Raw genomic sequence first — 25,801 nt, forward strand, 5'->3', positions numbered from 1 at the left:
AGAGAGAACTCAGCAGCTGGTGCAGGGACACCCTTGAAGAACCACGTGGCGGGGCAGGGTGGGGGGGTGGTGGGCGCAGGGGGGCGCCCAGGAAGGGAGTGGGTTCCTTGGCAGGAGCGGGGCCCCCTCGGGCAGCAGGGTTGGGAGACAGAGCCCACGGGTGCAGTGGGAGAGGACGGTTTCCCCTGAGAAGAAAGACGCGGGGCCTCGGGAGAGTGAGGGTGGGGACAGGGTGGGAGGTGGAGAAAGGAGCATGGGGATTTGCACGACTGTGGAGGTGTGGATGGCGCCTGTCAGGGAGACGGGTGGCTGGTTCTCCATCCGCCGTCGGCTGCGGTCGCAGGTGCCGACTCAACGGAGAGCCAGGCGCAGAGTGACCCTTAGGTGAAGAGCCAGGTGACCTTCTCCAGGGCCTGGGGTGGGGGGTGAGGGAGCCTGTTTAGGGTGGGGGGCGGGGCGCTGGGAAACCTGCAGATGAGGGGAAGGATCTGGGGGAGGAAGAGATGAGTGTGCGCAGTTGCCAGAGCCGGAGCCCACGGGGTGGGGGTGGGGGTGGGAGGGTTCCCTGAGGAACCAGGGAGGGGCAGCTTGGAGGGGGCCGGGGGACAGAGGAGTGACCGACCACGTTGCTGCCTCCGGCTGCAGCAGCCAGTTCCTCTGCTGCAGCCAGCCCGGCCCCTGAGATGCACGTTCCCCATTATCTCTTTATACACTCGGGTTCCCGAGACAATGGTTGTCTAGAAAGGACTGGATTTCGAGCTCTTCTCTCCAGCTTGTGCCTCGCTCAATTTGCAGAGAGTGTGGGGGGCGGAGCCCAAGTTCCTAATTTATTCTCACTTGGAAAGAGTACTCAGGCAACGAAGCCAAAACTCATCCTGGCATCAAAGGAATGATGTCCTTACCCAGGAATAAGATGCAGATCCCGCTGCCCGTCTGCTGGGCTCGGGTAAAATGCAGTGCGATCCTGGGGGTCTGCTTGGCATGGGGGGGGGGCTCTTCCTTCCCTCCCTTCTCCTTTCTGTTCTTCCTTTCAATAAATTTGCATTTGCAGTCTGAATCTATATGAAGGTGATGGAATAGAAAGGGAGGGGAGGAGATGGTAGGCCCAGCCAGCAGCCTTCCTGGACTGGCATCTTGCTAGCAGATCTCTGATTTTGCTCAGTCTGGGGTGGTGATGTTTCCCCAGGAGGAAAACCAAGACTGATGCAAACCAACGTGGGTGACCCCGCTTACTCTGTCAATGACTACCTGGGAGGGGGAGGGTTTGTGATCCAGTTCGGGTCAGTGGGGCCTGAGGTGAAATGGACTGGACATTGGGTGTGTTCCCCTAAGGAGATGAGACAGTCAGGAGAGGGAAGGTTGCTCCTGCCATTCCTTCCTTGGAGGCCATCTTGAGATGCCCCAGTGTGGGGCAGTTGTCTCTGTCCGTGAGGAGTAGGCCAGGCAAAGGACAGGAAGGCTATCTTGAGCCCTGCTATCACTGAGCTGCTGAATTAACAACCCTGGATTCAGCTCTCACCAAATTCCTGTTCATGGGATAGTGAGTCCTCTTTATTGTCCACGTGCCTTTTACTTGGATATTCCAGTACTTGTAATCAGAGGCATCCTAACTGCTGCGGCAAGGAGAAAGTAAACCATTGTGGTTTTCTATCACATGGGGCGCGGAGCCTCCTGGGAGCCAAGGCAAGAAGGGAAAACAGAGAAACGGCAAAGCTTTCATTCTTAGTTGGGAAGAGCTTCTGAGGGAGTTTCAGGTGTTTTGCTCCTAAATTCCTTGTTTGACACTAAATTTTTGCCTGGGAGTTTATGAAAGGAACACTGAGATACATAATTGCTAGATTCAGGATAATTGTTTTGCCAGAGAAGCAGTTTCCACAAGACTCTTAAGACAATGAAGATCTAGGTATAAAGGGAGAGTCTAACCAGAGAGGCAAAGAGTGGGTGGGAGTGGGGTGGGCAGAGAGCTGTTCCATGCACCCCCCAAGATGGTCAACCCCCCCCCTCGAAAGGAGTAAAGCCCAATATGAATCAGAGCCCACACTGAGGAGATGATGAGATAAACTGGCAATAACACAGAGTGGAAGGTGGAGCAAGACGGAAAGGGAAGACCCCTGACCCACCAGAGCGAGAAGGATTTGGGGTGAAAAGACTTGGAGTCATTTGGGGGACCCCTGGTTTGTAGAAGCCCTGGGCCTGGATGCTTTCTCGGGACCGGGGGTGGGGGGGTGAGGAGACGGGGTGTGTGTGGAAGGGGTGGAAGGAGGCAGTGGTCTACTCTTTTGCGGGCCCACTCTCATCACAGGCCCACTCACTATGTGGCGTCTGTGTCAGCATCTCCTGTCCCCCCAGGCTAGGGACCATGTGTGTTATCCAGGCTTGGTGGCAGGGCTGTCAGCTCTACAGAATGCGTCCCATCGGGCATCACACCTCTGAATGCTGTGTAGTCTAAACCATCCAGGTGTTCTCCTGAGAGAAGGGTAGAATTTGAAAATTCACACTAACCAGGCAATGGGAGACCTTTGCTTTGCCAAAGGAGTCAAAACAGATTTTCATTAAAAACACGGCACTTTCTGTACCTCTGCTGTAGAATGTTAATAGATGCTACAAAAAGAAACATCAAATACATTTGAGAGAGTCAAATAGGCGTCTTTACTGCAATATGTCTTAGAGGCATTAATGCCATATTCATCAAATCCAAGAGACACCCTTAAGTGGAAGATGCATCAGGATTTGACATATTACTGAGAAAGGAAAAGTGTCCAAGTTGGGAAGTGTCATGGGGACTCTTCCATGAAGCCGTGCCAGTGAAAGGCTGCACCGTTGGTGCAGGAGAAGATGAGAAATAAACCCACCACCAGAGAGGGACAGCAGGGAGCCCCCTAGCCTCTCCCCTGGCCATGGTGGAGGCAGGGAGAAACGCTTGTACTGATCATTTGAACCATAAGCTGGTTCTCAGCGGGGGGTCACACCACCCATGTGGTCCCCAAGGGGTCTCAGGAGCTGTGTCCCAGACCACTGGCGGGAGCAAACACAAATCCTCTCAGGAAGAAGTCAGTTTCGGTCCAGGCCAGTGGTGATCACAAGACACGGACTGTGAGATTTTCCCCGATTTCAGGGATGTTAAGATGTGAGGAAATGTGCAACTAGGCCTGGTGGAAGGACAGGACATTTATGTGCCCGTGAACCCCACAGAGGGACAGAGTGTGCAGCCTTGCCCATCTTACCCCACTGGAAGCTCCTGGTGCCCGGCGGCAGCAGTGGTCACCAGTGTCACCATTTGCTCAGCGTGTACTTGGTGCCAGGCTGGGCAAGGGGCTTGGCCCCTGTCAGCTTTGACTGGCTCCGCAGATCCCCTGCATCGGTACAGCATCGTTACTGCCATTTTGTTAGAGGATACTGGAATAACTTTGCCCGGGGTTGCACACAAATAGCAGGGAAGCTCTGCTGAGTGCGTGCTCTTCTCCCACATCCTGAAGGTGGTGCCCATCAGACATCCTTTGAGGGATGCCACCCCAACCTAAACCTACCGAACCTAGCACACTTCCGAAGTTTTAGAAAACTTCCCTTCAGAAGTTTAAGAAAATGCCAATACAAAGATGTGATATTTATGCTAGTGTCTTCCCAAATCAGACGAGGAGGTGGCATCACTGGGAAGATGTTACTGAATTACGTGTTCTCGTGCCCACCATTGATCCCTTCACAGCAAGTACAGGATTACACAGCTGGGGCCAAGGGGTGCCCAGTACTGCCTGGACCACTTGATAGCAGAAGACTTCACATAGCCACTTGGGGTGTGTTGAAACAGAATTTGATCCAGAAATTGCCTCCTTCCGAAGTGGTTAAGATTCCGCGCTTCCAGTGCAGGGTGTGTGGGTTCTATCCCTGGTCAGGGAACTAAGATCCCACATGCCGTGTAGTGTGACCAAAAAATAATTTTAAAAAATAATAAAATTTTTTTAAAAAGCCGAAAAATTTCCTGGCTCCAGTCACCTTTGTGGTCTATGTCCTGTCCATCTGCAGGCCTGCTGACCTCAGACTAGGGAAGCAGCAGGCCCCACCCCCCCCGTCCCTACAGAGCTGTGTGGCCCTCAAGGGCCATCTGGAGAGCTGGAGCTGGAGTGAGTGGTAAACCCTCTCCCTACAGGAGGACGAGGCAGGTCTTATTGCAGATCCAGTCACAGTGCAAAGGGCTGGTCCTTCTGGGATCAAGCTGTCCTGTCACCTTGTAAATCAATGCGCAACCCACAGCAGGTGCTTTAAGATGTTCATTTTGGGAAGCTGGGCTCCCGACAAAATTGAAGCCAAGATACTGTCTGGGCACATCCACAATAAATGGAAAGTTTAGCCCCAAATGAGCAGATTTATTAATAAAATAAATTCGGATCCCTCCAAATAAAAATTCAGGTGCATTTTAGTCTCCTCTCAATTCAGTGGGCTGAATCCCTTAATCTACTAAATTATTATGGAAAAGCCCTTATCTCTGTCAAAATCACTGCTGCTTTGGCAGTATCCTCTGGGGACACATGAGCCGCTTCATAATAACTTAGATTATGTGCAGTGTAGCCTTAGCTTGAAGAGGGTCACGTACTTGAAGGAGTACAACACAAGGTCCAGGACAGGGTCGAGGGACAGTCTGGCCAACAGGGGCCAGAAAGGTGACAAGTGTATTGCTGGTAAGTGACAGAGGGAGGCCTTTAATCCAGTGTCCCTCCTCTGTGGGCAGCCAGGGTGGCATTGGGAAGAGACAGGCTGTGGGTTCTGGGTACTGTTTCTGCCCTGCCAGGGCAGTGCGATTTCCCGCAGGGCAGCCCAGCCTGTGCTAGGGCCTCTGTCTCTCACGTGGGCAGGGTGAGGCCATCTGCAGGAGGGAAACTCAGGGCCTGCATTCTGCATGGTGGGCTGAGCCCACTTGGCCAGGGGAGGAAAGGGAGGACAAACTGCTTTAGTGCAGAAAAGGGAAGAAAGTGTGGGAATTCAGTCCCCAAGTTCCAGAGGGGCCCCTGGCAGGAGCACTTGTGAACAAGAATTTGGCTGGTCCCTGTTCTCCCACCTCCACTGGGGTGACTCATGCCAGCAGAAAGGATGAATCATGTGGGTTACGAAACCGAAGGGCTCCTGAGAGTGAGGCTGGAAAGGACCCGGGGAAGCCATCGGCATGGGTCCTGCTCTGTCCCCACCTGCTCCTGCCCCTCGTCACCGACCTTTCCACCTGCCACGCCACAGTCTCGCACAGTGAGCTCTCTACAGCAGCCCGAAGGCAAGGGGCTGCTCCTAGAGACAGACCATCAGGACGCGATTCCCTTCCCACCTCAAGGCCTTGCTGGCCTAGTTTTTGTTTCTTCACCAGCCGGTAGTAATTAGGGTAATAAAGGCTTGCTTTCCACATGTGGCCAGTTGGGACCAACACCCCTTGGGAGGAATGGGAGAAGAGATCCTGCCATTCACCTGTTGCAGGTGTGAACATTTCTACAGCTCTCCAGGTGCACCAAATAAGTCTCTGTTGGATTCTAGGCTGCTCCAGGCAGCAGGGGCCAAGATGATTCCACTTACTTTCCCACTGACTGGTCCCAGGTCAGCGGGAGCTTTTAAGAGTCTACACAGCTAGTGATCACCTACCATGCGGCAGGCCCTGCGCTCATATAAACATTTATCAACATCCGATTGCAAGGCCAGCGCTCATGTCATGCCCTAAACAGCCCCACGGGGTAGATAACTACTGTCACCCGCAATCACAGGTGGAGCCCTGTGCTCAGAAAGGACAGCAACTTGCCCAGGATCACACAGCTAGGAACTGGACAGCTCGGGAGCCACAGCACCGTCTACCCCCCAGTGGGCTGCAACCTGGGGGCTGTCCCCCGAGGTTCCTCCCGAAGCCAGCTAATCTGCCAAACGTCTTTGCCCCCCTCACCAAGCCCCTTGCATCAGGCCTAGCTCTGAACGGGCCCTGACCTGTCTTTCCTCGTGGCTTCTTCCCCCAGAATCCAGGACCTAGGGCGAGCCGCTTGTCTCACGCAGGGACGAGCAAGAGCAAGGCCTCGCACGCAGGTCAAAACACCATCAGGCAAATGAAGCCCCCAGGCTGCCAGGCTGCCCTACCGGAGGGGGGCGCCGGCCCCCAGCCCGCCAGGCTGGGAACGGGACTCACCTGAGACGACCCGGGCCCTCCCGGACGCCAGTGGAACGCGTGTCCCGAGGGCCCTTGAAGTCTGCGGGAAGTTCCAGGCGGGAGCTTCGCCCCGGGCTCGCGAAGGTGGGGTGCGGGCCGCTGAGCGCGGGCCAGGGCGCCGCCGGGCCGCGCGGGCGGGAACGCGCGGCGGCCGTCCCCTCCTCCCTCGCTCCCGCCCGCAGCGGCGGCGGCGGCGCTTCTCCGGCGCGGAGCGGCTTTAAAAGGCGGCACCCCACCCCCTGGCGCACTCGCCGCTCGGGCGCCGAGCGAGCCTGCCGTTGCCATGCCTCCGCGCGCGCCGCCCGCGCCAGGGCCCCGGCCGCCGCCCCGGGCCCCCGCCGCCGCCGCCGCCGCCGCCTGGGACGCGGACACCGACACGGACACGGCGGGCGCCGGCGGGCCCGGGCTCCGGCCGCTCGCGCCGCGCCCCTGGCGCTGGCTGCTGCTGCTCGCGCTGCCCGCCGCCTGCTCCGCGCCGCCGCCGCCGCGCCCCGTCTACACCAACCACTGGGCGGTGCAAGTGCTGGGCGGCCCGGGCGCCGCGGACCGCGTGGCCGCGGCGCACGGCTACCTCAACTTGGGCCAGGTGAGTGCGACCGGCCCGCGCGCCCGAAACTTTCCCGGCCTCCGGCGGGCGCGGCGCGAGGGGCCGCCCTGCAGGGAGTCGCCTGGGAGCGCGGCGCGCGGGGTCCTCGGCGGGGACGCCGGGTATGGGGTCAGCGCCCTGGGCGCGGGCACCTGCCCAGCCGCGCGGGAGGGGAGCCCGTGGCGGGAGCCGTCCTCCGTGTCCCCCGAGCTTGTCCCGCCTCCGACCCCGGCCTCTCCGCGCCGGGCCCTCTGACCTCGACGGGCCGCGCGGGGCTCAGGAACCTGTGCGCGGGGCTCAGGAACTTGTGCGCGCGCCGGAGGGGCAGGCGGCTGCGGGGGTGACGTGCGCTCCCTAGGTGTCCGCGACTCCCGGAGGGAGGGCGGCCGGTGCCTGCGCCCGGGAGGCGCGGGACCGGGCAGTCGCGCCGAGGGTCGGAGGCTGCGGTCCCGCGTTTGAAACCTCTCCAGGCTTCTGGCGGCGACGGCGGGGGTGGAGGGAGTTGGCTTTGTTTCTGGGCCTCCGCGCGGGGTTCTGATGGTAGTTTTTTGCGGACCAGATGTATGACCTTAGGCAAGTCACTTCCTGTCTTCTCCATCTGTCCGGACAGTGACAGTGCGTACGTACGCAGTGGTTGCGACGATCCTGTGTTTTCTGGCCGCAGGGCACCTGCCGGGCCTGACCCTGGCCGGGGAGCCAGGCGTCCTCCCGTGGCCTCGCCCTCAGGACTGCTGTCAGTTAGCAAGAGGGGACAAACTCCGGGCATAGAGGCTGCATAACTCCAAAGGACCTCGGTGGCAGGTCCCTTTTTCCAGCTCCAACCCTGCAGGGTGGCAGTGGGGCAGGTTGATCCTGATTTATGGCGGGGGGAGGGGCCGCAGCAGTCTCAAATGTGCGGTCCTACCAGTGGACCTCTCTGTTCAGTGAACAAGTTTCCTACAAACTCCACACTTAGAGGATCAAATGGAGTGACAGGGACGCGCGCGCTCATAACTCAGGCCCTACTGCCAAGTGGCGTTAAATTTAGTTTCATCGATATCCGTGACAGAAGCCAGCAAAGTGTGGTGCGGCCCTAATGTAAATGACATCTCTTTGCATCCTGAGTCTAGTCCAGATGCTGCTAATGTGAGATGTGCCACCTTTGGGAAAAGTGGATTCTACCTGTTTCAGCTGTACTTCACACCGCAGGTTAGAGTGTGTCTGAAAGAACCCATCACATCCTTTGTATATCTTTTTTTGTTGTATTTTGACCACTCAAGTCTGTCCAAACATCCTGTGATTTAAGATTTGCCTTTGGGTAGCACTGGCTTCAATTCTCCTTGTGGTTCCTAAGTCTCCCTGGTTCATGGTCCAGACTGAAGAAGGGGCTCCTCAGGGTCCATCCGGCGCCTTGCTTGCCCTGTTGGCTTAGGGCCCCAGCTCCTGCTAAACTTGGCTGCTCTGCCCAGATGGTCCAGCAATTTGTCTTCCGCTAAAAGTGACTCTTAAATGGCGTGGTAAATTACAAATTACAAAGTGCCTGGGTTTCTGGCTCTTATAATTAAATGAGCAGAGGGGAACTGAAGTTGAGTGGAGAGCTCCTGGACATTGCAGGAGAGAGGCATGGTGACTCCCCCTCATGACTCCTGTCCTTGGGGATCAGAAATGCCAGTCCCCTGGCCACACCCGATCTTTGAAACAACTTCTGTCTGACTCACTGAGTTGCTTGTGCATGAAGTCCGCTGTCCTCACTTTGCCTGTGGGAGAGAAGTTTGCTCAAGGTGTGCACCCCTCCACCCGGGACCTTCTGGGGGAGCATTTCAGGGTCTCCCCACTTGGTCCAGGGCAGCCAGGGTGGACTGAAGACAACGTGGTCGCTCAGCCTGGTGGGCGTGCTTCTGGGGCTGCTGCTGGAGGCACTCTCAAACGGAGGGGCTGGTTGGTTTGGGATACGAGCTGTGTCAGGCGAGTGTGTGTGTGTGTGTGTGTGTGTGTGTGTGTGTGTGCGTGCGCGCACGCGCGCTTGCAGTTACTCAAGGAGGGCCTGTTATTCTTTATTCCCAAACCCGCTTTCCTGCCCACCTCCCCCAAGTGCATTGCTAATGTGGAAAAGGCCTGGAGCACTCCACCTTCTACCTATTCACTAAGAACTCTTTAAAAACCTTATTCCCCTTTTTCAGCCAGGAGAATTTGTGACTCATAAATAAGATGTAGATATTATTAGCTTTGATTTATGGGTGAGTGAACTGCGGTGAAGCGCGGGCTGGAAGCTGTGTTCACACGATAAGAGTGTGTCACCTCCAACAGTTGTGATTCGTCCACTTCGTCTCCTGCTACGTTCTCTGGTCCCAGGTCTCCTTTGGGTGACTCTTTCCCCAAACCCTTCATGGGCAGTTAGTGTTATGCCCGGTACCTGTCCTGACTCTTTCTCTCCTGAGTCTTTGCTGCGCTCAAGTTCTGGCTTCATTGCTTTACTTTCTTTCTTTCATACAATTGATAACCCGATTCTGTTTATTTTATGTGGTGCAAAGGTAAATTAGACCAGTGGTTTTTCACCTTTCTTGAATCGTGGGTCCTTTTCAGAGTCTGATAAAGGCTTTGGATCGCTCCATTTAAAAATATGCATCATCAGGAACAGGACAAATGAGCCTCTTTTGGCCCTGGGGACCCCAGATAATGCAACACAATTTACAAAAAAAGGAATAAAAATTGGGAAGATTCAAATGTCACTCTTGACAGATGACAAAATTAGCCACAAGGATAATCCGAGAGAACCTGGAGACCAACTAATGAGAGAGTTGAGTGGGTGCTTGATCAGCAGGAGCTGCCCGACAGTGGCCACAGCTGCAGAGATGAGAGGAATTATAATTCCCTGCAGCATAGGCACTGTTCGAGACTTAGGAATAAATCTTAGAGTAGCGCGAGACTTTCGTGGAGAAGATTACAAAACATTTAAAGAAGGATTGGGAGAAAGAAGGCCTGAATGATGGAGAGACAGATTATGTTCTTGATGGGAGGGCTGACTGTCACAGGTCCCCTGAATTAACATGTAAATTCAGTGTCGTCTAGTTGTGGTACCGATAGGTTTTTTTTTTTTTTTTTTAAGCCAGGTATGAGCTATTTATTTATTTTTGATTTTGACAGTTGGGGAATTTTTATCTTTTAATAGTGGAATTTGACATATTGGCATTTACTGTTCAAACCATGTGGTACTACTTCATTTTTTTTAACAAAGTATTTTTTTAATTAAAAAAATTATTTTAACATCTTTATTGGAGTATAATTGCTTTACAATGGTGTGTTAGTTTCTGCTTTGTAACAGAGTGAATCAGCTATACATATACATATATCCCCATATCTTCCCCCTCTTGTGTCTCCCTGCCATCCTCCCTATCCCACCCCTCTAGGTGGTCACAAAGCACCGAACTGATCTCCCTGTGCTATGCGGCTGCTTCCCACTAGCTATCTGTTTTACATTTGGTAGTGTATATATGTCCATGCCACTCTCTCACTTCGTCCCAGCTTACCCTTCCTCCTCCCCGTGTCCTCAAGTCCATTTTCTATGTCTGCATCTTTGTTCCTGTCCTGTCCCTAGGTTCTTCAGAACCATCTTCTGTTTTAGATTCCACATATATGTGTTAGCATCCGGTATTTGTTTTTCTCTTTCTGACTTATTTCACTATGTATGACAGATTCTAGGTCCATCCACCTCACTACAAATAACTCAATTTCATTTCTTTTTATGGCTGAGTAATATTCCATTGTATATATGTGCCACATGTTCTTTATCCATTCATCTGAAGATATATAGATTGCCAACAAACACATGAAAGGATGCTCAACATCACTAATCATTAGAGAAATGCAAATCAAAACTGCAATGAGGTATCACCTCACACCAGTCAGAAGGCCATCATCAAAAAATCTGCAAACAATAAATACTGGAGAGGATGTGGAGGAAAGGGAACCCTCTTGCACTGTTGCTGGGAATGTAAATTGATACAGCCACTATGGAGAACAGTATGGAGGCTCCTTAAAAAACTAAAAATAGAACTACCGTATGACCCAGCAATCCCACTACTGGGCATATACCCTGAGAAAACCATAATTCAAAAAGAGTCATGTACCACAATGTTCACTGCAGCTCTGTTTCCAATAGCCAGGACATGGAAGCAACCTAAGTGCTGATAGGTTTTGATATGGAGTATGAAATCACACAAAGGAAGAGTAGGGTCTTGGAATACCAGAGACGACTCTGAGAAGGGAGATGGGCAGCGTCTCTGCCACCATAAGCCTTGGTGATCACAGCAGCTCCACCTTGGCCCAGTGATGGTCTGGTCCATCGGTGGGTGGAGTTGACTCCAACCCAGGCATATGTGGGAGCTTGTATGTAAGCAGAAGAGGCTCACGTGGATGGGAAGTCTGGGCAGTTCAGTAAACGGCGCTGAGAGGGCCGACTCTCTGCAGGGAAGGGCAGCCAGACCCTCACCTCACACTCCATAACAACAAACTCCAGATGGAATGAGAGCCTGAATGTGTAACTGCCATGGAAGGCCTTTATGACATAGGAAAGGAAAGGATTCCTTTTTTTAAAAAAATGTATTTTACTGAATTATAGTTGATTTTCAGTGTTGTGTTAATTTCTGCTCTACAGCAGAGTGATTCACTTATATATACATTCCTTTTCATATTCTTTTTCCTTATGGTTTATCCCAGGAGATTGGTTATAGTTCACTGTGCTATACAGCAAGACCTTGTCGTTTATCCATCCTATGTATAATAGTTTGCATCTGCTAACCCCAAACTCCCAATCCATCCCTCCCCCACCTCCCGCCTCCTTGGCAACTACCAGTCTGTTTTCTATGTCTGTGAGTCTGTTTCTGTTTCGTAGATAAGTTCATTTGTGTCATATTTTAGATTCTACATATAAGTGATATTGTATGGTATTTGTCTTTCTCTTTCTGACTTACTTAGTATGATAATCTCTAGGTCCATCCCTGTTGCTGCAAATGGCATTACTTCATTCTTGTTTTATGGCTGAGTAATATTCTATTGTATATATGTACCACATCTTCTTTATCCATTCTTTTGTTGATGGACATTTAGGTTGTTTCTGTGTCTTGGCTATTGTGAATAGTGCTGCTACGAATATAGGGGTGCATGTATCTTTTTGAATTAGAGTTTTGTCCAGATGAATGCCCAGGAGTGGGATTGCTGGATCATATGGTAGTTCTATTTTTAGTTTTTTGAGGAACCTTCATACTGTTCTCCATACTGACTGTACCAATTTACATTCCCACCAACAGTGTAGGAGGGTTGAGAAAGGAAAAGATTTCTTAAACAAGATGCAAAAAGATCAAATAAAAAAGGGAAGAGATTGATCCATTAAAAGTTCTGTATAATAAAGGCTTCATAACAGTTGAAAAGCAAATAAGAGAGTAGGAAAAGTATTTATAACATATAACAGATTAATGCGTAGATTATTTAAAAAGTTATAAATCAATAAGAAAAAGGATAAATGCCAGGTAGAAAAATGGAGAGGCATATGAATAGGGAATTGAATGAAAAAGAAACCCGGATGAGAAAAGATGCCTAGCCTCCCCGGGAGCTGTTGGGGCAATGCAGCTTCAGGCAATAATCCCATTTCACACCTATCTGATTGGCAGACTAGGAACGTGTTAGTATGAAGTGTTGCCAAGGCTGTAGAGGAGCTGGAACTTTCAGATGCTGCTGACAGAGTGGAAATGGGGACAACTACTTGGAGAGTAATCTGGGGTCAGGTCACATCAGCAAGTCCACATCTCAGCTTTGTCATAAGAAACTCTTGCACAGGTGCACCGGGAGACTTGTACCAGAATGAACACAGGGGCATTTTTAAACGAAGGGAAACATAACCTCAATATCCATCAGCAGAAGAATGGAGAGACATATCGAAATAGCCACACCATGGGGTACTCAGCAATACTTAGAAATGAGTGAGCTAGGCATGTATCTACACAGATAAATGTCAGAAATAATGTTGAGTGAAAGAGGCAAGTTGCCGATGTACAATGTAATAGTATTTATGTAAACTTAAAAAAACACTGAGCCATTCTGTAATATTTATGAATGTTTACACATGTAGTAAAAGTATAGAAGCTTGGGCTGGAAGGATCCACAGCAAATTCTAGTTAGTAGTAGAATTTCAAACTTCATCTGCAGTGTTCTAATTCTTAATGCACTTTGTAGACATATATGTGATATATGCACTTGTAGGGACTTCCCTGGTGGCACAGTGGTTAAAAATCTGTCTGCCAACGTGAGGGACAAGGGTTGGAGCCCTGGTCTGGGGGGAATCCCACGTGCCGCGGAGCAGCTGGGCCTGAGGGTCATAGCTGCTGAGCCTGTGCTCTGGAGCCCGCAAGCCACAACTACTGAGCCCATGTTCCACAACTGCTGGGGCCCGCGTGCCTGGAGCCTGGGCTCCGTAACAGGAGAGACCACTGTGGAGAGAGGTCCACACACTGCAGCAAGGAGTGGACCCCGCTCGCTGCAACTGGGGAGGGCCCGCACATAGCAAAGAAGACCCAGCGCAGCCATAATAAATAAATAAATAAATATAGACACACACTTGTATACAGACGTCCATATGTACATGCATATACACATGTGCATATTTATACGGGTATACACGTACACCTACACATGTGCACATACACAGAGATACACATGAAATGTTAAAGGGGGGAAAAAGAAAAGAAAAATGCACATCATACACACATACCACTGTGTTCCTGGGCCACCTGTGGGCATACGGGTAGCTGTGGGCCCAGTATGAGAAGCCCGTGCTTTACACTCCCCAGGCTGGGCTATCCACTTGTCAAGGAAATGGTGACCTAGGGAAACAATGCCTGGCTGCAGCTCATGGGGCTGTTGGGAAAGAGCTGGACCCAGAGCCCAGGAACCCTGCTGCTGGCCACTGCCTTCTCCCTCTGCCAGGCTTCTTTCTCCCTCAGGTCAGTTTGTGGCAGAGGTGGCCTCACTCCAACCTACATTGTTACCTTTGACATTAATGACTGAGAAGAGACAAGTTGTTTATTCACGTGAAGAGAAAGGCAACAAGCCATTTGCACAAACCACATCACAGCAGCTCAACGTCTGCAGCTCTTAGAAGTGATGTTTACCTTTAAGGTGGCACTGAGGCACCATGCTTGCCCTTACGTTTCTGCTTTGCCTAGGGAATTGAGCTAATTTGTTGGTTCTGAGTCTGAACATAAAACGGTAGGCTGGCTGTCAGGGCCCTAAAAGATCTAAGAGCCTTCAATGATGTTGAACTTGCCTTAAATAGTTTTACTTAAAATAGCTGCTGAGTGGAGCATACCTGGCTCAGAATTTCAGGTGGGCCTTTGTTATTCACTTGTCAACAGGGGAAAATTGTCATGCTGCGGACTGCTTGTTCCTACAACTGAAAACAAGCTGAAGCTTTAGCCGGGTGTTAAAATAATGAGCCAGAACTTGTTCCAGGGAGTGTTGGGGGCTTGGAAGGGGCAAGGGGAAGTCCTGCAGCTTCCCCAGTCACCTGCAGCATAGTTCTCTGGTATTGATTTTCGGCTGGAGGCTGTCTTTTATGCTCTGAACCAGGAGCCATGCTGGTGGCTGGCCTGCAAATGGCAAGGGAGAGGTTCTGGTGTGAGCTGGGGCCGGGGGTACAAACAAAATTGGGATTGTGAAGCTTGTGTAGTATCACACCTTCCCATTTGCTATCTTTATTCGGATGGTAATGGATCAAAGTGGACAGGGTTTTATTTGATGGGGGCGGCGGTGGAGAGATGTGTGCCAGGCTGAGTTGCAGCACATGGAGCCGGGAGAGCTCCCAAGGGCAGCGTCCGAGGGGGACTCAGAACCAGGCCGGGGTGGCTGGCTTGGCTGTCTGGTCCCTTGGGAGGGTTTGAGCTTCTCTAGGCAGAAACCAAGGGTGCAAATGAGAAACACAGCTGCTGATGGGGTGAGGGAGCCTGAGGACTGTCTGGGGCCCCCTCCCTGGTCTTGGGCTTTGCAGGACTGTCCACATCCTGGGGAATACTCCGGGATCCTCCGGGTCTCTGAGTCTCTGCACAGATCTTGCCTCTAAAACGTAGTTTCTCCGGTCTAACCCAGCCCAGCCAGGCGCTGACACCCTCCCCCTGCTCCTCCCATCACCCTGCCCAGGGAGGCCTTCTGACTGCGCTTGTGGGCACCATCTCCTTTCCAGCTTGGACTGTGGCATGGCCTCGCACTGACTGGAGGCCCTGGCGTGTGCTTGCGCCTGGCGGGCAATTCCCTGGGAGTGCTGTCGCCCACGGAGCCTCATACCAACCTGCAGGCAGGTGTCACAGGGCCTGTTTTACTGTGAAGAGTAAAATTACCTCAGGTCCGGTTAAGTGTGACTTGCTGCAGGTTATTAACCGGTGACTCACAGGCCAGGGCCCAAAGCCCTCCCGTTCGGCTCGCCTGCCCCGTCCTCCCCTCTGGCAGAGGAACCTCACCTCTCTCTGTGTCTCAAACAAGGGTGAGCAGCGGACAGACCCGCCAGCCGCTGTCCCTCCTTCCTGCCACCTGCTTATGTGCACACAGGGTGCTGGAGGTGACGTGTTCCATCCTGAGTAGCCTGCGCTGGCTCCTTCTCATCAGCACTGAGACTCACAGTTCTCCACATGGAGGGAAAAAAACCAACCCCTCCCTAGGATACCACACGCAGTCCCTCAAAGTCTGCACATTCTCCACGGGACTGATCCTCCTTTGCTGCGAACCTCCTCCTCTCTGTGTGTCCCCGTCCACAGGGGGGACCACCGTCCACCGGAAGCTCAAGGCCTGGAAGTCACCACTGCTCCCCTGCTCCCACGCCTCCTGTCCTGTCCATAACCAAGCTTGTCTCTTTGGCCTCCTGGATGGCTCTTAGGTCCCCCCTGGCTTCTCCCCACCACTGCCCGGCACAGGCCTGGGCCTCTCACCCGTCCATGCCATGCAGGCCCAGTCCACTGCCTTCTGCTTCGGCCCCGCTGATCCCCTCACTTTGTGCACTTGCTTCCCTTTCAGCTTCCTTGTGCTGTTCTTTCTGCCTAGGATGGCTTTCCCCTGCCCACCTGGTCAGCGCCTCATCCTTCCTGGCTGTCTGTGGCCGGACCTGACTTCCCCAGCTCTGCAGATGTGCCCTCTGGGCTCCCAAGCCTCCATCATCCTGACCCTGTCTGCTGGCTTGTGTGTTTCTGCCACTGGGCTCTGGACTTTGTGGTGCCTCAGTCCACATCGGCTCTCTGGTTGCCCTCTGAGATGAGGTCCGATTCTGCCGCTTCTCTGATGGCAGAGCCATCTTCCCACGGCAGCCTGGGCCCAGCAGACACGCCCTCATTTATTCAGCCAGTGTTTGTTATGTGCGCGTGTGCGGGTGCTGGGCCCTCAGAGATAAGGAAAACGTGGCCCCTGCCCTGTGAGAGCCTTTCAGTGGAGGGCAGGATGTGAGCATTGTGACCAAGCAAGGTCAGGCTCCTCTCGGTGTCTGGACCGAACCATCTCCACCCACACCTTTTATCTTAATCCCTTGCTTCTCAGAGTCACGCTCAGCAGGCAGCTCCCGGCTCTGCACGGATGCGTGGGGAGGAGCCGGCCCGTGATGCTCTAGTTTGCTCCTAGGTCTGGTCGGCTACACACTGTGGCCCAGCCGTGCCCTGGTGCCCACCGTAGATTCTTCAGATGTCCTGGGTCTTCCTGAGGTCCGGTGCCTCTGCTCTAGGAGATTTTGAAGACCCGGCAGCAGGCACAAGGCCCTGGGTCCAGTGCTGCGCAGAACGGGGATGAATAGCCGTCAGCTGTCGGGAGGGAGCCTCACGCTCCACAGGATGGGATGGGATCAGCAGCTCGAGTTCCCATGGTAACCAGCCCATCAATGCCCTCAGTGTCAAGTCGGTGGCACCGTAGAGAGGAAGAAACAGTCTCATTGTCTCCCCCTTGGCTGCTTGGGCACAAACCAGCCGCGCTCCACAGGGCTGGACAGCCATGGGCCACCGTGGGGCACGATCCAGCCAGAAAGGGGCCGTGGGCTTCAGCTTCCTAACCCTTCCTGGGGCCTCATAAATTCCTACCACTGGCCAGCATCTGTCACTTACAGAGTCCTTGTTGGGTGACTGTCTTCTCAGTGGGAAGAAACGGCCCATCCACCATGGGGGTGGATAAACTGTGTCCAGTGTCTCGGTCGGGTGCTCGAAAGGGACCTCGATGTCCAGACCTCCCCTTTTTGTTTGTGCAACGGTTCTCAGAGATGACCTCCTGTGTTTACTTGACCAGAACCTCGTTGCCCCCTAAAGGCCCCAGCCCAACCCGGGGTCTTTGTCAGACTCCCCGGGGTGGACAGTCTGGGCAGGAGGGGGCGAGGGGGAGGGCAGGCTGGCCCGCTCATCAGATAAGGGCCTGGAGTCCCCTGGCCTGGAGGAGGCGAGGCTGTTCCTCTCCTCACCCACCCTCACCCTGTCCTCCAAGCCAGAAACCAGGGCATCGCTGAGTTTCCCTCCTCCGCTGGTGCCCGTCTGCTGGCTGCAACTCCTTCTCTCTGCCTCCTGGTCTCGCCTGCAGCCCTTTTCCTGTCTCTGACAGTGCCTGGGTTACTGCCTCACTGCTCTCTAGGCCATTCCCCACCTCGTGCTGTTGTTTCCCTGCTTTGAAACCCACAGAGGCTCCTCCACAGCAAAGCCTGACCGGCTCAGCCCTTGGGGAGCGAGCTGTCCCCCTGTCCCTGCCTCTCCATCCTCCACCCAGAACCCCTCACAGTTGCCAGATGCTCCAGCCGGTCCAGACCTCTGCTAATGCTGGAAATGTTCCGTATGCCTTTTCTTTCTTTTGCACCTGCTATTTGGGGGCAGCTTTTTTAACCAGGGTGCCCGTTCCCATGTGGTCCACCTGGAGAACCTGCTCTTCTTCAGGATTAGCTGAAGTGCTGTTTCCTGACCTGTCTGCTGCCCAGCAGGGCTGAGCTCTGGCTCCCAGGCTCCAGGGCCATAGCCTGTGAGGGTGTCTGTCTCCCCACCAGACCGCAGCCTCTTGTGGTCAGCGTCTTTGTTCTTTTTGTTTGCTCAGGCCCCGGCCCCGCCCTCAGCTCCCACACCACCTCCCAGAAGCACCTGGTGACTGTGTTTTCATTAGAAGGGGGTCACTTGGCCACTGGGTTCCAGGACCCCCATCACCACTGCCGCCGGCCAGCCCCTGCGCTGTTCTTACTGTTCACCAGGCACTGCTCTGATCATCACCCCAGAGCCCTATTAACCCCGTTACACAGAGGAGCAGACTGAGGCACCGAGCAGCTGAGTAACTCGCTAAGGCTCAGTCCAGGTCAGAGCAAGGCTTTCCACAGGGGCGCCTTCGATTACAGTGTCCACGTCAGGAAAGGCTGCAGAGAGCAGGTGGCAGCGGGGCTGGCCGGGAGCTGGAGTCGGGGTCTTGTAACTGGTAAGGCAGAGGGTGCAGTCCAGGCAGAGGGAAGGCTGAGACACAGGGGTGCCCTGGGAAGGTACCTGCACTCTCCCAGCAAGGCAGAGGGCTCGGCTGTACCTTTGGACCCTCCCTTCTTATCAGGCCTCTGGCCCGGGGCTTCACTTCAAAGGCTTATCTATGCAGCAATGAAGGCAGCCAGAAGCTTTGGAGTCTAAGAGCCTCAGGAGTGGGGAGCTTTCCTTGGACGCCTCACGCAGCCTACCGGAGACGGAGGAGAGTAGAAAACTGTCAAGCAGACACCCAGGGAAAAAACCAGAACTGGAGAGAAGGGGCTTCATGACCCAGGGTTGCACAGAGAGTGGCACAGCCTGGAGGTGAAATGGTCATTACTTGATTTTTCTTTGTATAGTACAGAAAGAATACACTATATAGAAAGTTTGGAAAATATGGAAAAGAACAAAGAAAACTTAAAATATCATTTATAGTTCTTCCACCCAAAGATAATCACCGTTAACGTTTTGGACCGTGTCTTTTCATTTTTTTTTTTTTTGTAAACTGTGTGAGTGTGTGTTTGTGTGCGCGCATATATCTGTATATATATATCTGTATATATGGATGCACACACTCACAAATGTCTTAGGCAAATAGGGCTGTACAGTTTTGCAGCTGTACTTCCCAGGTCTATAACTGTTCTGTGGTGCAATTTTTAAAAAATATTTATTTATTTATTTAGGCTGCGCCAGGTCTTGGTTGTGGCGTGCAGGATCTTTAGTTGTGGCCATGTGAACTCTTAGTCACAGCATGCATGCGGGATCTAGTTCCCTGACCAGGGGTCGAACCCGGGCCCCCTGCATTGGGAGTGCAGAGTCTTACCCACTGGACCACCAGGAAAGTCCCTGTGGTGCAATTTTTAATGACTGCTCAGTGCATCATTTAGTGGCTGGCCCGTAACTTACCTAATCTTTCCCCTGACATTTAGGTCAGTGGATTCTTTGTGAGTCCTCAGGAAGGTGGATATTGCTGCTGGTCTGGAATGCCAGCACCGGGTAAGGAGGTGGATGGGTTCCGTCCCTGCCCGGCTGCCTGCTGCCAGGCCTCACAGCCCTGGTTCCCACGCCCGTCACTTTCCCCGTCTCCCCACCCTGATAACCTGTGCTTAGTTCAACTCATAAGGATTGTATGCAGTACTTTTTCCTTATTTTAGAAAGTTACACATGTATTATAAATATTCACCCGTCATAAAGATTCAAATGGTGCAGATGTATAAAGAGGAAAAACCCCAAATCTCCTTCCTCCCCTCATCCCATCCTCAACTTAACCTTCCCCCCAGACGCCACCACTGTCCACACGTTAGTATCCGTGTGTCCTGTTTCACAAACACATCGGCACACTTACATGGAGAGTTTAGGGGGTTATTTTTCACGTAAATGGGATTGTGCCAAACATGTTTTTCTGCACCTAGCTTTTCTTAGCCTAACAATACATCTGGGAAAGCTTTCTACGCAAGTACACAGAGATCTACCTCATTCTTTTGAAACAGTTTAAAGCTATTGTATTGAAGCAACATATTTGGTTTACAGCATTGACTTAATGTTATTTGATTTGCCTCCAGGTTTTTGGGGATTTTCTGGGGGATATTATAAACAACATTGCAGTGATCATCTTTATTCGTCCTCTCTGTGCACATGAGAATTTCTGTAGGATACATAATAGCAAAAACAAGTAGTAGTTATAGTAGTGAATAATGATTACAGACACCTACTGGCCCTTATGTGCTTTCCTGGAATTGACTCATTTAATCTTCTTAGAAACCCTGTGAAGTAAGTACTGTCATTATCCCCATTTTGCAGATGAGGAAACCAAGGCACAGAAAGGTTAAGTAACTTGCCCATGGTTGCAGAGCTTGTAAGTGCCAGAGCCACGATTTGAACTGATATGGTCTGGCTCCAGAGACTGGGGAACTGCTGAGGCAAAGCTGTTTTCAGCATGGGGGCGGGGCGTCGGTCCAGGCAGGTGGCTCCAAGTGGCACTGCCCCCGGAAGTGTGTGGAGGCCAGGCCCTCAGCGGTCCTGTGGGGAGGTCATCAATGCTCGAATTTCTAGTTCTTACAGGTGAAAATGAGCTCTCGTGGTTGTTTTGCCTTTTTCTGATTACTGTTAAATACCTCTTCATAAAGTTATTAATCACTTTAATTCTTCTCTGAGTGTCTTATCTTCTTTGCCCATTTTTCAGTTGGGTTATTTCCCTTTTCTCCTGATGATCCGTTGGTGCCGTCGCTATATTGTGGATATGAATCTCCTGTTTGTAAATAGACTCTCCCGTCTGTCACTTTTCTTTGAACGTGTTCAGAGGGTGTTTGCTGCTTGTTTTCGGAAGTAAAATCCGCAGTTCCCTTTGTTTGCAGGGCTTTGGGCTGGTCACTTGATGTAACTCAGAGTGAACAAGACAGGGTCCCTACCCACAGCAGAAAAGAACTTAAGTAACCGTTGCAAGAGGAATACTGGAAATAATACAGGGGTGAAGTCCACATGCCTTAGGATGATAGGAGAGCGGGGCTGATTTTCACCTGGGAGGTTCAAGGGAGGCTTTGTGACCAGTGGCCTTTGAACCAGACCTGGAAGGGTCCACGGGTTGTCATAGGCAAAGGAGAAGCGGGGAGCAGGTGGGCCATGCGCTGGAGCATTAATCTGTGTCCCGTTGGGAAGCAACCCAGCTCAACGGCTCAGGCAGAGGCACATTTACAGCGGGGCTGCTTCTAGACGTGTGAGCGGGGTGACAGAAACCAACCAAGGCTGTTGGCCAGCACGGAGGGGGAGCTGCTCCCCACCTCGGGCTGAGGGGACAAAGGGAGGAAACAGGGCCAGCAGAGCCTGTGAAACCTGGGGTGGTGAGGATGCAGCCTCCTGGTACCTCCCACTGGCTCAGCCCTCAGGGGGTGTGTTGTCAGGAGGGGTGCAGGGCAGGGCGGAGAGGAGAATACCAAGAGAGGGAGAAAAGCCCTGGGTACGATGTCATCAGAGGGCAGAGGAATTCACTTGCTGCTGCTTTTATTCAGCAGGCATTTTATCGGGTGCTGGCGCGAAGCCTGGCACCATGCAAAGGACTGAGTGGATAAAGGTGTATCCGGCTGGCGTTGCCCCTGGGGACGGGGCCTCGAGTGTCCTCTTGGCGGGTACGGCAGAGGTATGTGGTCGCAGCCCTGCTAGACCCCACGTACCTGGATCTATGCCTCCTTGTTCCAGTCGGGGTTTATTTAGGTATGTCTGGCTGAAGACAGATTTTAACACGGAAAAATAAGTCCATTTGTGGCCACTAGGCACTCGGTCTAACACACGTCTTGACCTTCTGCTGTTTTCCTAAACGTAAACAAACAAAAATATCCCTATTTGGGCTCCTCTTGATAAAGCCCAATTTCTGTGAAAAGAAAAGAAACCTTATTTCTGTTCTGCTATCAAAGTAGCCGTTCATGGACTTCCTTGGCGGTGCAGTGGTTAAGAATCCACCTGCCTATGCAGGGGACACGGGTTTGAGTCCTGGTCCGGGAAGATCCCACATGGCGCGGAGCAACTAAGCCCCTGTGCACAACTACTGAGCCCACGTGCCACAACGGCTGAAGCCCGGGCACTTAGAGCCTATGCTCTTCAACAAGAGAAGCCACTGCAGTGAGAAGCCTGTGTGCCGCAATGAAGAGTAGCCCCCGCGCGCCACAACTAGAGAAAGCCTGCTCGCAGCAACGAAGACCCAACGCAGCCATAAATAAATAGATAGATAGTAGTCGTTCGTGCCTGAGATCTTAGGCACGTCTCAATTTCTCTTTTGCAGGGATATGAAATTATTAGCTGCAGACAAGCAGCGGGATTTGTTTCAGTAGCTTAAACAAATTTATATACCACAACTTTGTCAATTCTATGCCCTCACACCCCTCCATTCAAGTTCAAGATGCAAAAACCCATTTGTAGGAAAGGAAGCTTTCTGTTCCCAGAGTTTTGTGTCCTTGTATAAAATGAACTTTCTGGTACTTTCTAGGTCTTTTTTTTTTTTTTTGGTTTGCTTTCTCAAGGAATATGGTTTTCTACCTTCCTGTGATATATGGCCACAGCAGGAACATCCTAAAACCAAATTGTTACTTCTCACACCGAGTAGCCTTGAGATCCAAACAGACCCCAGAGGTAGAGGTGGGTTCGCAAAGTCAGGAAGACCATCTCTGAGGCTCGTGGCCAGGGGCCAGGACTGACCACCCCATGTAATGATAAGCTGTGTCATCCTTACTCCAGCTGAGGAAGTGCATTTCCAAAACCTAACCAGGAGCATCTTTCCACTTTCCAACTTGACTTTTACTTGCAAAGAGCCCTGGATATGTTTCTGTTTTCTTCTTGTGTCAGAAGTTCGATTGCTACATAGAACCATTAGAAAAGCCTCTCTTCAAGCCAGTTGGTTTGTCTCACTAAAAGTTGGTTTTACTTTGCAGCAGTTGGTTCCTTTCCTGAAGTTTGTCACTTGCGGTGCATTGAGCTGTGCCGACGGCTGTGCCAGCCTGGCCTTGTCTTGGGGCCAGGCAGCCACTCAGCCTCCTCCCCGGGGTCTCCCCAGCACACTCACCTCCTCGGGGGAGTCCTGAAATGACTCAGCACCTCCACTGGGACCCCTTTTCTCCCAGCAAAGCCAAGGAAACTTGTTTGCGTGCTCACCACTGCTTTTCTCCCCTTGGTATTTGTGTTTCATTTGAATCGTGTGGTCAGGCTGCATGGATTAGACTCCAAGTCTCCAGGCAGGGCTGTGTTCCTGCATGCACCCTGGGCGCGGAAGAGATGCTCAAAGATTGTTATAGACAATGGATGCAGCCAGGAGGGAATAGCCATCTTGCCAGAACTGCCCAGTTTGTTCTAAATGACCGCCTTTGTCCTGAGGTCTTTTGGGGGAGTTTTGTTAGCATTGAGCCCAGTTTGATTTCTGCATCAGCCTTTCATAGCAGAAGATGACATGTTGGCCGCTGTGACTAGCTTTCCTGTGGCCAGCAGGAGCGGGTGCCATGGTTTCCCCAGCAGGTCGTGGTGCTTTGCTGAGAGAATCAGACGGACACATGTTTCCATCCGTCAGAGCAAGACACCAGCCTGCCTGTCCCCCTGCTGGTTTCTCAGCAATCTGGGGGCAAACTCTGTTTGACTTTTTTCCCCCAGAGGCTTATGGAGTTTCCTCGGTTGTTGAGCTTGTTTATCACAATTCCTTAAGTTTCTGAGGTCCACCAACAGGAGAATGGATAAACCAATGTGATGTATTCCTTCGATGGGCATCTTTATTCAGCAATAAAGAGGAATAGGCAACTGCTTTGTAACAGCGTGGATGAATCTCAGGCTTTGTACAGAGTGAAAGAAGCCTCACACAAGAGAGCCATCTGATTCCATTTCTAGAACAGGCAAAACCAATCTGTGGTGGAATAAAAAGTAATCTATGGGGTGGGGATTGACTGGGAAGGTGCATAGGGAGACTTTCTGGGGGTGATGGCTATGCTCTCTATCTTGATAGGGGCTTGGGGCTATACAGGTACACACGGTTATGAAAACTTAACAGATGTATAACTAACAGTTACTCATTTCCCCGTGTGTAAATTTTACTTCAAAAGAAAAACTCTGTAAGCAAGTATTGAACCCCCCGTTATGATGTGTATATTGAAGTATTTAGGGGATGTGTACCGATACTGCAGTCTACTTCGGAATGCACTGGAAATAAGATGGATTGACAGATGGATAGAGGCATGGATAGATGGAGAGGAATGTGATAGAGTCACTGTAGCGAATGTCAGTGGTGGAGTCAGGGCAGTGGGTATTTGGGTGTTGGCTGTACAGTTCTTTCAACTTTGCTGTTTGTTGAAAATTTTCACAATAAAATGTTGGGAGAAAAAGATCTTTAGGGTTGTGGTGGGGATAGGACAGATTTGGAAGACATCCCCTGCTGTCCTTGGAGACATATCATAAATCTGTGTGTAGAGATAAGGATGAGAAGCCTAGGGATTTCCTGGGGCCAGTGAGGTCATCAGAGAAAGCCCCATGGAATCTGGGTTTGGGGGACGTTTGCTTTGGTAAGGTGTGTTCTGGGGTCACGCCTGCATCTGGAAGGATTACTGTGGCTCCCTGAGCCCTTAACTTGCTTGTTTCCCAGGAACAGAGCTTCAGCCTGGGGAGAAGCACCCAGTCCACGTAAAGGAGCAGAGTCCTGCTGTTGAAGGACCTTCCTGCAGGTAGATAAGCCTGCAACAGACACCCCTGGCACGGTGGTGCTGGTCTGGGTTGCTGGCCTGCTACTTACCTCCTTGGGCCTGTTCTGCAGTGCTTTTCTAGTTCCAGGATTTGAATTATTGACTTTGTACAGAACTTTCAGCCCCTCTTGAGTCATCGGATTGGAGAGCTGGACTAGCAGCCATCCTGCACGGAGTCCTAACGGAGGGCTGTCCGAAGCTGGGATCCTGCCCCTGCCTTGCTCCAGGCTGCCCCAGGCCAGACGCACCAGAGATCCTGCCCTCAGGCTCCTTGTCAGAGAATCTCTGCCTGAGAGAGGAAGCTCCCTGTCTGCTGGTAAATTTAGGGCATGTGTGAGAAGGCGGGGTAGGGAGAGTGGAGAAGAATGAAAGCATTATTCTAGGAAGCTTCTTTTATTTATAGATTCTCCTAATTCTATTAAAATGAATGCCGGAGGGTTGTAAAACTTGGAACACGTAACATAATAGCCATGAAAGGACATTAAGTGAAAATAGGGAACAATGATAAAGTAAGAAGAGTCTTAGTACTGAGAGGAAGATGTGACATTTTTCGGAAGTAAAATTGTCTTAGAGCACACTGTACAGGGAAAGTGAATTAAAATAAGGACTTGGGGGCTTCCCACTTGGTGCAGTGGTTAAGAATCCGCCTGCCAATGCAGGGGACACGGGTTCGAGCCCTGGTCCGGAAAGATCCCACATGCCGCAGAACAACAAAGGCCATGCACCACAACTACTGAGCCTGTGCTCTAGAGCCCGCGAGACACAACTACTGAAGCCCGTGCACCTAGAGCCCATGCTCCAAAACAAAGAGAAGCCACCACAATGAGAAGCCCGTGCACCACAACTAGAGAAAGCCCACACGCAGCAACGAAGACCCAATGCAGCCAAAAATAAAATAAATAAATTTATTTTTTAAAAAAAGAAAAGAAAAGAAGGACTTGGTTAGGATAGAACTTGGAAGGAAACAGAAAATATTTCATAATGAAAAAGAGACAGTGTTAACTGACATTACACTAATAACATTATAGCGACAAATAAAATGTCATCGTTCTAAAAGGAAATAAAACTAATTAAATACTTAATGTGTTTTAAGAGGAGTTGGCAAAATAAAATGTGTTAAATATGAAAAATATGTAAACAGCCATAAGTTGCCCGCTTTGTTCTGGCGGCCGGGACAGTGCCTTATCTCCCACATGTAAAACAAGGGATCTTTGATTCCTGACATAACCTATTAATGGGACAAAAAACTAAGTAGCCCCTTGTATTAGAAAAGCTGGAATCAAACAAATGCTTTTAAATGGTTGAATTGATGAATGCATAAAGAGTTTAAAAATACACACTCAAAAGGGAAAACGACAGAACTACCTTCTAAGATAAA

At 51.6% G+C, this 25,801-nt stretch overlaps 1 protein-coding gene across 3 annotated transcripts in view; it reads left to right on the forward strand.

The window, feature by feature from the left end:
- The first annotated feature begins 6,449 nt into the window (after positions 1–6,449).
- PCSK6 (proprotein convertase subtilisin/kexin type 6) overlaps positions 6,450–25,801 on the forward strand; it is a 188,231-nt gene continuing 168,879 nt past the window's right edge. For all 3 annotated transcript variants that reach the window (XM_065901446.1, XM_065901447.1, XM_065901448.1), the window contains exon 1: positions 6,450–6,752. In XM_065901446.1, the coding sequence (XP_065757518.1) occupies positions 6,450–6,752 (303 nt within the window). The remainder of the gene's footprint in view (positions 6,753–25,801) is intronic.

This window comes from Phocoena phocoena, chromosome 2 (genome assembly GCF_963924675.1).
Source record: "Phocoena phocoena chromosome 2, mPhoPho1.1, whole genome shotgun sequence".
Taxonomy (NCBI): domain Eukaryota; kingdom Metazoa; phylum Chordata; class Mammalia; order Artiodactyla; family Phocoenidae; genus Phocoena; species Phocoena phocoena.